This window comes from Oncorhynchus nerka, linkage group LG2, assembly GCF_034236695.1.
Source record: "Oncorhynchus nerka isolate Pitt River linkage group LG2, Oner_Uvic_2.0, whole genome shotgun sequence".
Classification (NCBI taxonomy): domain Eukaryota; kingdom Metazoa; phylum Chordata; class Actinopteri; order Salmoniformes; family Salmonidae; genus Oncorhynchus; species Oncorhynchus nerka.
This window is the reverse complement of record NC_088397.1, coordinates 66,612,604-66,629,776: the sequence shown is the minus strand read 5'-3', so window position 1 is coordinate 66,629,776 and position 17,173 is coordinate 66,612,604. Positions and strand designations below refer to the sequence as shown.

Below are 17,173 nucleotides of genomic sequence, written 5' to 3'. Positions count from 1 at the left end.
TCATTCATACCAATGTTTCTCGGATATGTGATTCTGCCCAATCAGCTAAGTCGTGGAGAAGCTCCACCCTGTGACGTCATCCCAGAGATCCCACTGTGTTCCAGCCAGCCAATCACACGTCAGTTTAGCTGCAGGTCCTCCTCTGAGTGCCCAGTCTGTCTATGAATGGTGGGCTGTTTGAGTGACAGAGAGACTCCTCACTGGTGATGGGGTCCTAGTGTGTGTGGCACCACACCCTGCCTGTCTCCTTCCCGACCCCTGCCACACATGTGCGTGAGCATGGGACCCTGGCAGCTGTCGAATTCAAGGTGCCGTCTTTTCAATTAGGGCGCAATGAATTACCTTTTCAGCCCATCGAGTGGCCCAGGGAGCTGCAGCCAAGGGGGCGCCGGTGGTATAATGATGCCTGGCACAATAGCGCCACTGTTCTCCAGCCCATTCCCAGGAAACCACACAACATGCGCCATTGTGTGCCATGTTTTGCTAGCTGACCACGTTGCCCCGCATTAGCCAGAGAGACAGAGAAGTCCAATGTGGTTGGTGGAGGCCGGTGACACAGTAACACAGGCCATGAGGGGCTACTGCTCGATGGAGACCCTCGGTTTATTCATCTCCCTCTGTGTTTGATGTGCTAAAATAATTTTACAAAAAGGTACTTTTGAAAAGTGGGCAGGGGAAGGGAAGTGGGGGTGGCGGGAGCAAGGGTCATCTGAGGGGACCAGGGTCAGTGAAGAGGGCTGGAGCACTGAGAGAGAGCGAGCACTGCCGCTACGCTAAGACCTTCCTGATTAAAGAAAGAAATGGCAAGCTATAACAAAAGAAATTAGGTCCGGAACTTGTTCTAAGCTGGTCGTAACTGGTTCTCCTGCCTTTCATCTCCTCCTTCTGTGATTTGCACTGTGTGTGTGCCACCTTGTCCCCCTACTCCATCTGCCCTTTACCCCTGTTTACGCTGCATAGCTAATGGAGAAATTAGTTGTGGGGGCTTTCAGGGACAGCCAGGGAGCCGAGGTTGACAGGAACAGGGAGACATGTCACAGGAGCCTTTCAGGGCCTGTACACCAGCAGCTCTTCTTATACACCACAGTAGGGGACCTAGGATACAGGGGCCCCTCACAAAGGGGCCCGAACCATCCCTCACAAAGCCTGGAGTGTCACAGCTAACTGGGGCCTTTCCTCTCATAAGCAGTATAGAGGGAAATACCTGTCAGCTGACAACTAAATAATGCCGGAGATTCTCCCCAGAAACAAAGGTTGTTTTTCAACTTAGTTTTCTGACTTCCATGATGACGGCTGGTGCTTTTATCTTACGCTTGACAAGCTGACAATAGAAAGTGTTTGTGTTGTCAACTCCTCCAGTTCTTAGAAAGTGCTTTATAACTAAATAAAATACAATTATATTGTCCGTTTAGACACATTTACAGCTGTTATTGCACGTGCAGCGAAATGCTTGTGTTTCTAGCTCCTACAGTGCAGTAATACCTAGCAATACAAAACAGTGTTCCGTGCGATGGTGATTGCATCATCCGTGGATCTTTTGGGGCGGTACACGAATTGTAGTTGGTCTAGGGCAGGGATGGGCAACTTTGATGGGGGTGGGAAACACCAAAAAATCGGAACTCATCATGGGGGGCATACCCACATCCACACCCAAACATGTAGTCAGAGCCTTTTGGGAGCCCTAAGTGAAATTTTGTTTCCCCCATCTGTGAGCAAAACATGTTATGCTTTAGAACTAATTTCCTGCAATTTTACACATTTTGCCATGGGCTGTAGAGAAAATGTTGCAGTTTTACAGCAAATTTCCTGCAATTCTACACATTTTGCCATAGGATGGAGAGAAATGTTTGCCGTTTTTAACGTGATATCTGAGTGAGACTGACGAACAAAATCTATGGGGGACCCATGGTCAGTAATTCAACCATGATTACGATATTATTAGATAGCTGGTTGCTAGTCTAAAATACCAACTAACATACCAATCTAACATACCAATCTAAAAAATGTTTGCTGTGTTCAGTGACTGACATAACAAGAGAAAAACTGCTGATGCACAACCAAATGTCAAAATTGCACCTTGTGTATTCTACTATTCTAACTCTTAAGAGTAAGTTGAGACCCAGATTGAGTTTTGTTCTGTCTTTGGAAATGTATCCGCAAGCCTACATAAGGGACGCAGGCCGGATCGCCAGTCGCCCATCCCTGGTCTAGGGTGGAGGTGATATGGTTCTTAACTAGCCTCTCAAAGCACTTCAGGATGACAGAAGTGAGTTCTACGGGGCGATAGTCATTTAGTTCAGTTAACTTCACTTTCTTAGGTACAGGAACAATGATGGACATTGTGGGGACAACAGACTGGGATATGGAGAGATTGAATATGTCCGTAAAGCATCCAGCCAGCTGGTCTGCATGTTCACCTGGGGCCTACCAGGAAGACACAGACAGTCTCATTATATCTGCCAAGAACAGGCCTCATTTATCTTTCAACATGCCTCTTAGGCCAAGTCATTGTTAACACTACTGCATTGGCACTTTGATTGTAGCAGGTTAGTGTTTTTCGTCATGAATCTTGTTCTGGAGGGAGCTCTGCAGAGTGGTCACTAGCAGGCACAACCGCAGTCATAAAATCAGATTTTAAACATAGCTCTAAACCTTAACCCTAACCACACTGCTAACCCAAATGCCTAACCCAAACCTTAAATTAAGACCAAAAAGCGCATTTTAGTTTATGAATTTTTACAATGTAGCCAATATTGACTTTGCTGCTGGCATATCTATCAGAAATCTCTCAGTTCTGCCTCTAGGACAAGACTCATCCCAATAAACGTCCACCTGCCTGATTGTATGCAGTACTAGTCGTTAAGCATCGCTGAATATATTATTGTAATAGATTTGTACTCAAGTTGTACAACTTGTATCCCCAGATAGATGGCTGTGTGTTACGCCCCTGAAAACAGGGGAGAAATAATCACGAGAGTGATATGGTGTTGTATTCTCAATTCAACTTTTAGTGTAATCTTTACAAAAGTAACACATTACAAAACAACAGAAAACCCATTATACAAATAACACAGCAAAATATCTTATTAACAACGCACATGTTCATTCACAATCGACATAAAATGGCAGCTACTCTCAGTACGATGCTATTCTTCACTTCAACCGAGCAGGGCTAATATTACTCTCTTCAAACTTAACTCTAACTTCCTCAAGACGTTACTAAAACACACCTTAAACACTCTTGACATGTTAGCGAGTTATAACATTTAAATTACTATTTTTATCATCAATAAAGTACCTGAAAACAGGGGAGAAATAATCACGAGAGTGATAAGGTGTTGTATTCTCAATTCAACTTTTAGTGTAATGAGAAAAGACACGATTTTCCCCAGGAATATGGGTGGAGACCAGAGCAATCGATCTCCGGCTCATAGATTAAGAGCATTTCGTAGATCACAGATTAACACTTTTAGGCACCACAAAATAAAGTAATCAATATAACGTTTACACATTACTCTCACAATTCGTACCCTTTGACAGATTTGAACTTTAACACAATTATATGAATGTTATCAATCTCTATCAACTAATACTGAATGCATCTTTTTAACCTTAGATGTTTTAAGATCCTCACATACTATGAACTTACTAATACTTTTTAATGTATAACAGGCTATGAATATTTCCTTTAACCTGTCACACTCTCCCCGACAAAATAAATGTTGTCCCAACATTACCAACATTGTCTTCTTCAAAAGTCCGTATGCACTGGACCTAGAAAATCCTCTTCTGTAAGGTAGTACTTGAGCAGAGGTCAAGGGTCACAGTTCAAATATAACTAACAAGTTATATTCACAGTCCATATCTGTTGACCAGCTATATAACATAAGCAGTATTTTCTCAAACTATTGATCAACAGTCCATCAATTTTAATGATCTATATGCATAGTCTGCAAATTGTCTCTTTTGACAGTCTGTGAAATCAGACAGTAGTCCATGGTCAAACATGTCAACTCTGTAGCCTCATGTTTGCTGAAGCCCATACATGTAAGGTGGCTGAAAGTAACATTGCTGTAGTGATGGCAGCCATGGAACCAGTCCTGGTGCAGAGTAGACAGGGAACAACTGTGGCTGTGGCTGTATACTGTAGCAGGAAGGGATACCAAGCTGATCATAGGTGATACGTCTTGGAGGGTGTCTCTCTCTTTGTGGCAGCTGGTAGGCTGGTTCCTCAGGTTCAGAAGCATCAGTATATGAAGTAAAGGCACTTGGTGGATGATCATCAGGCACATTTTCAGCAGGCAAGTTCATCTCCTCAGCAGGCAGGTCTTTAACTGTTGTTGTCTCCTCCAGCCGCTTTTCAACAAGAGGCTGTGCTGGTAGCGTATCAGGGACTGGCACTGCAACTGTCTGTTTCACTGTTGGGGGCCTGTGTTCCCACTCTCTCACTGGTTCAGCATTCCTCTCCTCAGGTACTGTAGGAGATGTGAAAAGTATTAGTAAGTTCATAATATGTGAGGATCTTAAAACATCTTAAGGTTATCAGTATTAGTTGATAGAGATGGATAACATTCATATAATTGTGTTAAAGTTCAAATCTGTCAAAGGGTACGAATTGTGAGAGTAATGTGTAAACGTTATATTGATTACTTTATTTTGTAGTGCCTAAAAGTGTTAATCTGTGATCTACGAAATGCTCTTAATCTATGAGCCGGAGATCGATTGCTCTGGTTTCCACCCATATTCCTGAGGGAAATCGCGGTCTTTTCTCATTGAACTAAACGTTGAATTGTATCTTCCCAATAGTTACGGAGTTTTCCTGGTCCTCCTCTTGGTGTCAGGTTTTTAATCAGAACTCGCTCGCCAGGCTGTAGCACTGAACTCCTAACTTTAGTGTCATAGTACTTCTTACTTCTTTCAGCGGCTTTCTGAGCATTTTCATTTGCAATGGCGTATGCTTCTTCCATCCCTCGTTTCCAGTTCTCCACGTATTCTCGCTGGTTACTGGAACCTGCCTCTGTGCACAATCCAAAGAGCATATCAACTGGAAGCCTGGGTGATCTCCCAAACAGAAGATAAAATGGTGAATAGCCAGTCACTTCGCAACGGGTGCAGTTATAGGCATAAACCAGTTTGTTCAGAGACTCCTTCCAATTTGACTTTTGTGTCTCAGTTAGTGTCTTTAACATTTGCAACAATGTTCTGTTCATGCGTTCCGCTTGACCGTTTCCCATCGGGTGATAGGGTGTTGTCCTGGACCCCGCCATGCCACTGAGTTTCTTTAACTGATGGAACAACTGATTTTCAAATTCTCCCCTTGGTCATGGTGGATGCGGACGGAACCCAAACTTCAGGGCAAAGTCATTGAAGATGAGATTTGCAGCAGTTTTAACTGACTTTGATGTGGTGGCGTAGGCTTGAGTGAAACGTGTAAAATGATCAACAATCACGAGGATGTACTCATATCCCCCTTTGCATCTGTCGAGATGAAGGAAGTCAATACATACCAGTTCAAATGGCTGTGTTGTCACAATGTTTGTCAGAGGAGCTCTTGTTGCATGGGCTGGCTTTTTCTGCTTGGCACAGCTACAAGTTTTAGTCACATAGTGCTCGATGTCAGATTGCATATATGGCCAGAAGAAGTGGTCACGTACTAGTGATACAGTGCGGTCAGTACCTTGGTGTCCCATGTTATTGTGCAACTCTTCCATCACTTTACCTTTGTACTGCTCTGGTAGAACTAACTGCTTGCGGGCTGTAGTGATTCTGTACAGAATGCCATCACTGTCTATTGTCAATTTGTCCCATTCTCTGAATAGGCATTTTGTCTTTGGACTGAATTTCTTTTGCTCTTTAACTGGCGGTTTGGAACCCGACAGTTTGAAATTGAGCACAGGACGGATGACCGAATCAGATTCTTGTGCTTCTCTAATCCCATTTTTTGGGATCGAGCTGGTTGTTGCAGTGGTTGTCTCACCTTCAGCTGATACTGACATAGATGCAGCTGAAAATGACCAAGGTACAACAGCCTCTTTCTGTACCTCAACTGCTTGTATCGTGGCGGCGATGGTGTCTGGTGGAAGCTCCTCAGAACATTCTCTCATCAGTGACTCTACATCCAGTGGCATCCTTGACAAAGCATCTGCATCACCGTTCTCTCTGCCTGGCCTGTACTTTATTGTAAAGTGGAAATCAGCCAAGTCTGCAACCCACCTGGAAGTGGTTGCGTTCAGTTTTGCAGTAGACAGAATGTAGCAGAGCGGGTTGTTATCGCTGTATACAGTGAAGGTCGGAGCATAGTACAAATAGTCATGGAACTTATCAGTGATTGCCCATTTTAGAGCTAGAAATTCTAGCTTGCTCGAGTGGTAGTGATAGTTCTTCTCAGCTGCTGTTAAGGTTCGAGAGCCATAAGCAATGACCCTAAGCTTCCCCTCTTGCTTTTGATAAAGAACTGCTCCCAAGCCTTGGTGTGACGCCTCAGTGTGTACAACAAATGGCTGAGTGAAATCAGGGAAACCTAAAACTGGTGGGTGAAGCAAACACTCAATCAGCTGTTCAAGTGCCTGTTGATGCTGGTCAGTCCACAGGATTGGCTTGTTTGAGGGCACCACATGACTTACTTTCTTTGTTTTTGTTTTCCGTGGGTGGTCAGGTAATTTCTCTGAATCTGCTTTCAGGAGGTCATACAGGCAGCTGGCACTCCTAGAAAAGTCTTTGATGTACTGTCTGTAGTAAGTGAGTAAACCAAGCATTTTTCTGAGCTGGCCCACAGTCTCTGGTCTGATTTCTTTCAATGCTCTTACTGCTTCAAAATCGGCTGGGTCAACTCGGGCTGACCTCTGCAGACACTATTCTGCCCAAATAACGGACCTGGGGTTTAAAGAGATCACACTTACTTGGTTTGAGTTTAATGCCATACTCTCTGAGACGCTGCAAAACTTTTCGCACATCATTCACATGGCTGTTGAATGTTTTACTGAAAACTAGCGTGTCGTCCAGATAAGGAATGCAGATGTTATCCCGGAGCCCTTCCAAACACTCCTCCATACACCGCTGAAAAGCTGCAGGAGCGTTCATGAGGCCGAATGGCATACGTATCCACTCATAGAGTCCCCACGGTGTCACAAATGCTGTCAGTGGTCTGCTTTCTTCAGAGATGAACCCCTGGTGATACGCTTTCCCCTGATCTAAGAGGGAGAACCAGGAATTACCACCTAAACTGTCCATGATGTCTTGGACCCGAGGGATGGGCTGGCGGTTGGGATGTGTCTTTCTGTTCAGGTCTCTGTAATCTATACACAACCGGAGGGTCCCGTCCTTCTTACGAACGCACACGACAGGTGAAGAATATGAAGAGTTTGACTTCCTAACCCAGCCCTGGACTATGAGGTCATAAATGTAACCCTTCATCTCCTGATACAGTGGCCTGGGCACTGACATGTATGTGCGCTTTACTGGTTCAGAGTCCTTTAGAGAAATAGTCATTTTCAATCGTTCAATGCAGCCAATGTCATTGTCTGATCTGGAGAAGGAGTGACACTCTTCTCTAAGCATTTGCCTAACAACCTCTCTCTGCTCTTCGGTTAGGTGAGTTAAACCTACTGGTGGATCCCACTGTTCAGTAGCAGTACATGGGGTTCGAACGCTGGCGTGATTCACTGTGGCTGAGGTGACCGTTTTTTCAAAGACTTGGGCAGGTAACACAGTCATAATGGCTTGTACTGTACCGATTATTGTGCGTCCTAGCAGGGCAATGTCGTGGTCAGTGGGGTTAGAGACATCAAGCAGGATAACTGGAAAAACACCTTTCCTGACTCTGACTAGTGTGTCAAAGAACTCAAGGTCGTCTGGCCACTGCGGGTTCAGGTCTGGCTGGAAAAGCATTGTCATGTCATCTTTGAAAGGCTGGGAAGCTACACGGCACTCAATCTGAATGCTACTGTGTTTTGGTACAGCAACCTTCTCTTTCTTGGTTTTCACTGCGTATTCATCTGTCTGTTCTGCGCTAACAGCCTGTATAAAAGCTCTCACCGTGTTTCTTTTGAGGCTTGGGAAAGCTGTTTTTACTGTACTGTATCGTTTAGTCTTTTCGGTCATTGTCAGGATGTGCTCGATAACATTGAAACCTATGATGGGATGAGATAGGTGACAGCCTTTCATTACCAGCACCGGGATGATCAGTTCCTTTGTTTGGTCAGTTTCAGAGGCTAGCCGAAAAGTTGTTTTAATCCATTCCAGGTACAGCATTTCAGTCCCATTTGCTGCAGTCAACCTTAGATCATCAGGGGAGTCCAGGATTTCTGAAACATCTCTCAGCCTTGCGTTTGGGAGAGATTCCTCTTTCCATCGTTCATCAATGACCGATACCTGAGAGCCTGTGTCCCATAGAGCTTGGAGGTGGTGGCGATTCAGGTGACACTCAATAAGGCACTGTCTGCCGACTAGCGAGGTGACCTTACGGGGGTGGCAGCCTTGAGCTAGGGATGGTAAAGGAGTGGGCACTTTCCTCTGTGCAGGAAAACCTTTCACTGGTAGAGTCAATTTTCAGGTGAGTGCATTTTTCCTTATGTTTAGTCCAATGTTGGTTTTGACATACTTTGGAACAGTACAGTGTCTCTTTACATGATGAACATTGTTTCAGGTTCTCAAATGAATCTTCTCTGGCACAATTTGCACATTTATGGGACTTTTTGGTAGCTATGGTTAACACTCGTCCCTCAGCGGTAACCCGTTTCCGTTTAAAGGGGCCTCCCTTGATGGTCTGGCTCCCCGGATTTTACATCCAGCTTGAAAATGTTCTCCACTCCCACATCGGAAGCAGTGTGTGCAGCGTGCATCTGTTCTGGCCTGCTGGCAGACAAAACACCTCCTTGGAGCTTGAGCAGAGCGGTTGGTATACCGGTTAGATGCATATTGATGCTGCACAGGGTCAGGTGCTTGGGACCGACTGTAGTTGCTGTAATACTGCTGCTGGGAAACAGGTGGCTGGGGGTCCCTATCTGGCCTCCTAACTGGGGGTGGGGCATAGGCACAAGGCGGTGACTGAAACATAGTCTGCTGTAATGTCTCCTTAATCTGAGCAATCTCTGCACTGAGACCTTTTAGAGAAGCTACACCTGTCTTAAATTCAGCTAACTCTGTTAACAGTCCTGCGGGTATCTTAGCTTTGGCTTCCTTCACAGGACACTTTGCAGATGGCGTATCTTCTAACTGGACTACACTTACAGTTGTAGCAGGCTGTGGGGCATTAAACCGCTTTTTGTTTCGTCTTTCTATCTCATTAGCACAAGCAATGTTAAGCTTCTCTAGCAAAACCTCATCTGATGTTTCGCTCTCTAGCAGGAGAGGCTGCATGTCTATCCTGATACTGTCACTCTGTAGACCCGTAAGGACTGTGTGAAAACACATGCTCTGAACTAGAGCAGGGTCATACTTAAGCCCTGATTCTGACTCCTGGGATGCAAACAGTACTTTTTGCCTCAAATCTAAAACGCGCATCAGGAAGCTTTGAGGGGTCTCCTTGCTATGCTGTGCTTCTGAAGCTAGCTGTTTGTAAAGCTCTGTTGCACTCTTCGCTTGGAAGTGGGAACGCAGGATACATCTAAGTGTGGGAAGAGTTAGCTGGGGTTTACCTTCCAAGTAGCTGTGAGCCTGGAGAAATAGCCCTGACTACAGCGTCTACTATTTCTACCTCAGGATAGCCTCTGTTAAGTCCATTTTCAATCTGATGGGCAAGGCTGAAAAAAAAACCGTTTTTCTTTCTGGCCCGGTTCACTTATCTGACCAGAAATGTTAAACTCTTTGCGCCAGTATGAGCTGGGCTGTGCATTGGGTGAGAGCGGCACGCTCCCCTGAAGATTGGCATGGTGTTGGGGCTGACGCAGAGAATCACTGGCTTTGGCTGCAGTAATCTGCTCAGTTCCCACCCCTTGTTGTGGGGTTACAGTTATCAGTTCCTCTATTCTGTGATGTGTTCCGGCTGGTTCAATATCATGGTCAATTTGCCCTGTTTTGTTATCTATGCCACTGATCATCTCTGTCATTTCGTCTCTAAGTAGCAACAATTCCGACATGCCGCCATCTTCTAACTCTGTGACTTCCTCTCTTTCAAGGAACATCATAATGCGAGTCATTAATGATATGCAGGATTTGTTTTGAACAACTCTTCTCTGTTCGCCTGATATTTCAAGGAAATCACATATGTCTAGTAATTTGTCTTTAGTCAGGGTGTGCAATTCTCCTACTACCTCTTCCTGTAGTTCTTCCAAGGCGCTTGTCATGTTGACAGAACAGGAGGAACTTTTACTGTGCAGGAGTTGACTCTGAATTAGATGGTCCTTACTGTCTCTGATGGTCGATCAATGGCCTCAGTTGACACGTACTTAACCACTAACTTCCAGCTCCCCTCGAACAGCAACACTTTCCTCACTGCAGCCTGCCTGAGTTGTTATGTGGAGATTTAGCTGGCTCGGAATTCAGCAACCAGGGTGTGGAAGCTGCTCAGATGTCCAGTTATCTCAGCGGAGCCTCCAAAAATGTAAAGTACCTGAAAACAGGGGAGAAATAATCACAAGAGTGATACGGTGTTGTATTCTCAATTCAACTTTTAGTGTAATGAGAAAAGACCGCGATTTTCCCCAGGAATATGGGTGGAGACCAGAGCAATCGATCTCCGGCTCATAGATTAAGAGCATTTCGTAGATCACAGATTAACACTTTTAGGCACCACAAAATAAAGTAATCAATATAACGTTTACACATTACTCTCACAATTCGTACCCTTTGACAGATTTGAACTTTAACACAATTATAGGAATGTTATCAATCTCTATCAACTAATACTGAATGCATCTTTTTAACCTTAGATGCTTTAAGATCCTCACATACTATGAACTTACTAATATTTTTTAAGGTATAACAGGCTATGAATATTTCCTTTAACCTGTCACATGTGCAAGATGTGCAAGATAAGCAAGCTTATCTGCATTTAATGAACTGTTTGTAATATTCCAGTGATTATGAACATGATTTACTCATCAGTTGTAGTCTAACTGCCACGTGTCTATTCTGTCACAGACTCCTGAAGGAAAAGAGAAAAAGAAAAGAGGACGTCAGCCACAGACACACATACACTTACACACACATGCACCAGCACACACACTTACACAGACACACAAACACTTACACACAGACATTTACACACAAACACGCACACACACACACATTTACACACAAACACTTACACACCCACACACACACACACACAAAATACATTGGAGCAAAGATGAGTGAAGATAAAGCAGCTGAAAGCGTGGAACCTGCTCCTGCAGTGCCAGTATCAGCTCCAGCACCAGCAGAGATGAACTCTATTCCCAATGGGAAAGGCCATGAGACTGGGGAGGAAACCACAGCAGCAGCCAAAACACCACCAGGAGACACCACAGAGCAGTAAGTATACACTCAGGTACAAGATAGCAGACTGCAAACATACTAAAGAATACACAGGCTTTTCATCTCTAAAAGTACAGTAAACACTCTTTCAGATAGAAGATAACCTCATCCCCAGGCTCAATTGCTTTCGCATTTCATGTTTGACAGAGAGAGAGACGGCTGGTGGACAATATTAGATACACAATAGCAGACAAGAGGAACCTTTTCAGCTAAAAAAAAGTATACACTCAGGTACTAGGTATTAGGCAATATATTACGTTGGTCGAGAATGAAACTATTAGTGTTGAATGTGATGTATTCCCTCACTGGGCCTTATCGTGTCAGAGAGGTAAGGTGAGCTCTGCTACTGGCTGCCTAGTTCTGTGGGCGGGCTACGGCTGTGACCTACTACTCTCTGAGAGTGTCACATGTCTCCCTTCACACACCCCACAACAACAACAACACTACTCTTTGTTAACTACTGTGGATATGTGTGTGGAAATGTGGGTCATGCGTACCTAGTACTACCTAGCGTCAGAGCCTGCGTTCCTTTGCCCTACTAATCATGAGGTCACCTCTATCAGCACGGAACAGACCTGGCCCTTAGTCACAGGAAATGACGTCAACTGTTTAACATGTACAGTGTCTCCCCATGCGCCCTTAAGTAGTTGAATACATACGTTTACCCAGACTGTGTCATTTTCTGAGGGTGTGTTTGTTGTTTTTTCTCTTTGTGCTTTCATTGGATGATGGAACATCTTTCTCTACGGTACTTTGTAGGGAAATTGTTCCCAATAGTGCCCAAAATGTCAGGTATGTGACATTGACAAGGAAGGGATATGTTTCAGTGTACTGTGTCTCACCATTACAATCATGAGTTGTGATAAGGACAGACCAGCCCCAGACTCATATAGCAGTTGAATGTTATCCTATGTGATTCCAATATTCTCTCAGAGAGAGCGTCCTTGAGTTGAGGTTTTATAACATTGTTCTTGCTTCATGTTCTTATGACTGTGCTTTATTCCCATGAATCCCCACAGAAGTGAGGATCCAGAGGCCAACCTCGCAGAGAGTCAGGAGTTCCTGTCTAACATGGAGGACAAAAAGACCACACGCTTCACAGATGTAAGTGGAACCTATAGGCTGCTTTCACCCCAGTGGATGGTTCAGATGAATCTGTAACGTGTTCATTCTCTTCTTCTGTAAAGCAACTTTGATTGTTGTAAGCATTGTGCTAACAAGCGTGTTCACCTCTATGTGTTTCTCCATGGAATCAGTTTGAGGGGAAAACCTCTTTTGGAATGTCAGTGTTCAACTTGGGCAACGCCATCATGGGAAGTGGAATTCTGGGATTGTCGTATGCCATGGCCAACACAGGGGTCGTTCTATTCCTGTGAGTCAACATGGATGGATGGATGAATTAATTAATTAATTAATGGACGGATGGATTAATGAATGGATGTATGAATGAATTCATGATTGTGATGAACATAGATGACCAACGGTTCTATATGATGAATGATAAGATCAATTGGTACTGTAAATGTATGTACATGGATTTAAACCCAGTCAGACATGTGCACATTAGCCACAAATGTTCCTCTGATTTAATTGCATTCCATTTAGTCCCTCTGAATGGAGATCCTCCCTGGACAGAAATAGCCCTGTAATTATTTAAAGGCAATTAACCAGGTGGTAAACTCCGTATGTAACTAGTCACTAGATAAAAGGCAAATACGGCATCATTAATCATTACTGTGATAGCTATCTTAACTACAGCAGTGACACGCTGGTGGTGCGTAAAACCTTGTGTTTCATGATACACATCTGCATTGAGATTAATAGGGATTTCGAGCGTTGTGTGGAATAATGAAATGTAATGGGGCCGCGTGGCGAAGTCTCATTAATATGTTAATAGCAGCGTTGTGCTGCTGTGTTAAACCAATGCAATTACAATGATGGATGCTGGAAATAACCTCAATGTGCTTGCATCTGCATGTCCTATCTTGTGCTGTGATTGAATGTGTGAATACTGAATGTGCATGAGTGTGTTCTCAGGGGTCTGCCATGCCAGCTAGGGAGAATAATCTGGGCTGTGGTGGCATCTGCTGTCAGGACGAGTCACAGAGAGCTTAGTTTAACAGCTGTCAGATTAGTCATGAAGGGGTTATGTAATGTGTTTGTGGGTTTAGCACCCACCCTTGTCATCCTCCTATTACCATCACACCTCCTAACCCCAGCAGCTAGGGTACAAGCTGGCAGAGGCCATGGGATCTGGATTGTTAAGTCTTGTTCCATGAAACACTGTGTGTGCTCTGTGCTGTAAGACTTCATCATGCTGCATTTATTAGAAAACTCTCCTAGCCCCAGGGATTTGTTTACCAAGTGACCTTAGATAGGATTACAATACAATAACTTTCTACCTAGAGGTCAGTGGTGTAAAGTACTTAAGTAAAAATACTTAAGTTGTTTTTTGGGGTATCTGTACTTTACTTTTCGTTCACTACATTCTTAAAGAAAATAATGTACTTTTTACTCCATACACTTTACCTGACAACCAAAAGTACTCATTACGCTTTAAATGCTTAGCAGGACAGGAAAATGGTCCACTTAACACACATATCAAGAGAACATCCCTGGTCATCTTTATTGCCTCTGATATGGTGGACTCACTAAACACAAAAGCTTTGTGTCCCCCTGGCTATCCATTAATAGAAAATAAAATACAAATTGTGCCATCTGGTTGGCTTAATATAAGCATTTTGAAATGATTTATACTTTTACTTTTAAACCTTAAGTACTGTATATTTTTGCATTACATTTACTTTTGATATTTAAGTATATCTAAAACCAAATAAGTTTAGACTTTTACTCAAGTATTGTACTGGGTGACTTTCACTCATACACATTCAGTATTCACATACTTGAGTCATTTTCTATGAAGGTACATTAAATATACAATGTATGTGGATAGCCCTTCAAATTAGTGGATTTGGCTATTTCAGCCACACCCATTGCTGACAGGTGTATAAAATCGAGCACACAGCCATGCAATATCCATAGACAAACATTGGCAGTTGAATGGCCTTACTTAAGAGCTCAGTGACTTTCAATGTGGCACAGTCATAGGATGCCACCGTTACAACAAGTCAGTTCATCAAATTTCTGCCCTGCTAGAGCTGCCTCAGTCAACTGTAAGTGCTGTTATTGTGAAATGGATATATCTAGGGGCAACAATGGTTCAGCCGTGAAGTGATAGGCCACACAAGCTCACTGATTGGGACCGCGGAGTGCTGAAGCATGTAGCCCGTAGAAATCATCTGGCCTTGGTTGCAACACTCACTACCGAGTTCCAAACTGCCTCTGGAAGCAACGTCATCACAGGAACTGTTTATGGGGCGCTTCATGAAATGGGTTTCCATGGCCGAGCAGCTGCACACAAGCCTAAGATCACCATGCGTAATGCCAAGCATCAGCTGGAGTGGTGTAAGGCTCCCCGCCATTGGATGCTGGAGCAGTGGAAACACGTTCTCTGGATTGATGAATCACGCTTCACCCTCTGGCAGTCCGACAGACTAACCAGGAGAATGCTACCTGCATAGTGCCAACTCTAAAGTTTGGCGTAGGAGGAATAATGGTCTGGAGCTGTTTTTCATGTTTTGTGCTAGGACCCTTCGTTCCAACGAGGGAAATGTTTAACACTACAGCATACAATGACATTATAGATGCTTCCAACTTTGTGGCAATAGTTTGGGGAAGGCCCTTTCTTGTTTCAGCATGACAATGCCCCCGTGCACAAAGCAAGGTCCATACAGAAATGTTTTGCTGAGATCGGTGTGGAAGAACTTGCCCTGCACAGAGCCCTGACCTCAACCCTATCGAACACCTTTGGGTTGAATTGGAACGCCGACTGCGAGCCAGGCCTAATCACCCAACATCAGTGCATGACCTCACTAAAGCTCTAGTGACTGAATGGAAGCAAGTCTACTCAGCAATGTTCCAACATCTAGTGGAAATCCTTCCCTTAAGAGTGGAGGCTGTTATAGCAGCAAAAGGGGGACCAACTACATATGAATGCCCATGATTTTGGAATGAGATGTTCGACGAGCAGGTGTCCACATACCTTTGGTCATGTAGAATACTATGTGGCTCAGTTGGTAGAGCATAGCACTTGCAATGCCAGGGTTGTGGGTTTGATTCCAATGGGGGACCAGTGTGAAAATGTATGCACTCCCTACTTTAAGTTGCTCTGGATAAGACTGTCTACTAAATTACAAAAATGTGGTGGATCTTTACTTTTACTCAAGTACGACAATTGGGTTCTTTTTCCACCACTGCTAGAGGTAAAGTAATGTTTTGGATGTGTGTAGTAATGCCAAATCCATTGACTGTATACTAGCAGTAGCACAGGTTGTAGAGTCAGTGGAATTGTAGGTAGGGTGACACACAATCTTTTATTTCCTAACTAGAGGTAGTATGTGTTTGTCTTATTGGCAGCATGCCCACATTTCTTACCAACTGTGACTAAAATGAAGCGTTGATACTATTTAAGACAACCATGACCGACATAAATATTATCCAAAAGACTGTATCCAAGCTTTCTGGCTAGAGACATGTCTAGAGGAGTTTTTTCCACACTGAAAACAGCTATTTATTTTGAGCTGGTTGGTGTAACTGTGATTTCTCAACCTGTCTTCTGTCTGGTCTGGACTGATTTGGACCAGCTGAACCCTGGTTACTACACTGTCTGTTTGTCTGTCTGTGTCACCTGACTTACAGTATATACAACCTTAACTGCTCCTGTGCAACCTAAAATTAAACATGCTTCACTGTTTTTGTGGCCTCCACCCTCATTAAAGTTTCCCAATCCTGATGTAGAGGGACTCGGGAGGGGGACAGCCAGTCAAGCAACTTTTCAGTGGACCACTGTGTGCTGTGCTCCAGCCTCCAGGGTGCACCTCCCTCTCCTCTCAATTCTTTCTGCCAGCGTACGTTGTCAGTCTGAATCTTAGCTGCTCATTCCCAAGGGGGACAACAGACCTACATAGCAGCAGCACACGCTTCTCTGAACACAGAGAAACAAAGGGAAACTCAACAACACACCACACTAACATCACATTAACACTGTGGCATCCCATTAGCCCGGGTACCAGTTGGTTTAGCTAACATCCCACTCCTTGTATTCCATGTCATATGCCAAAGATCAGCTTATCATGACAGGAGTGGCAAGGAGTGGAATAAGCTAAACAGACTGGTACCCAGACTAGCATCCAATCAATCCAGTACTTTATCCTATCCTACCCTTTCCTTTGACCTCACCTACCGTAACACCTACTCTGTCCAATGGAGCATTACAGCACTGACAAGCATTCCAATCACCCACTATTGGTATGTCCCTGGGGCGGCAGGGTAGCCTAGTGGTTAGAGCATTGGACTAGTAACCGGAAGGTTGCAAGTTCAAACCCCTGAGCTGACAAGGGCTGTCAGTCAATAGAGCTGTTGTTCTGCCCCTGAACAGGCAGTTAACCCACTGTTCCTAGGCTGTCATTGAAAATAAGAGTTTGCTCTTAACTGACTTGGCTAGTTAAATAAAGGTAAAATAAAAAAATAAAAAATAGTCTGCTCTAAGGCATGGTGCATCAGACTCACATCTGACACCATTCATGCCTATGTATGAGTGTAGGGCCAGGGGGTTCATGGGACCAGTAGCTGCTGGGGCCCAGCAAACAACTGGTGGGAT

General features: G+C 44.1%; 1 protein-coding gene across 2 annotated transcripts in view; it reads left to right on the top strand.

The window, feature by feature from the left end:
- Positions 1–17,173, top strand: part of LOC115140095 (sodium-coupled neutral amino acid transporter 3-like) — a 75,230-nt gene that overhangs the window by 23,846 nt on the left and 34,211 nt on the right. The window contains exons 2-5 of one of the 2 annotated variants that reach the window (XM_029678177.2): positions 11,080–11,451; positions 12,214–12,246; positions 12,474–12,558; positions 12,711–12,826. In XM_029678177.2, the coding sequence (XP_029534037.2) occupies positions 11,147–11,451; positions 12,214–12,246; positions 12,474–12,558; positions 12,711–12,826 (539 nt within the window). In that variant the 5' untranslated portion in view covers positions 11,080–11,146. The remainder of the gene's footprint in view (positions 1–11,079; positions 11,452–12,213; positions 12,247–12,473; positions 12,559–12,710; positions 12,827–17,173) is intronic. The other variant, XM_029678188.2, reaches the window with a different exon arrangement.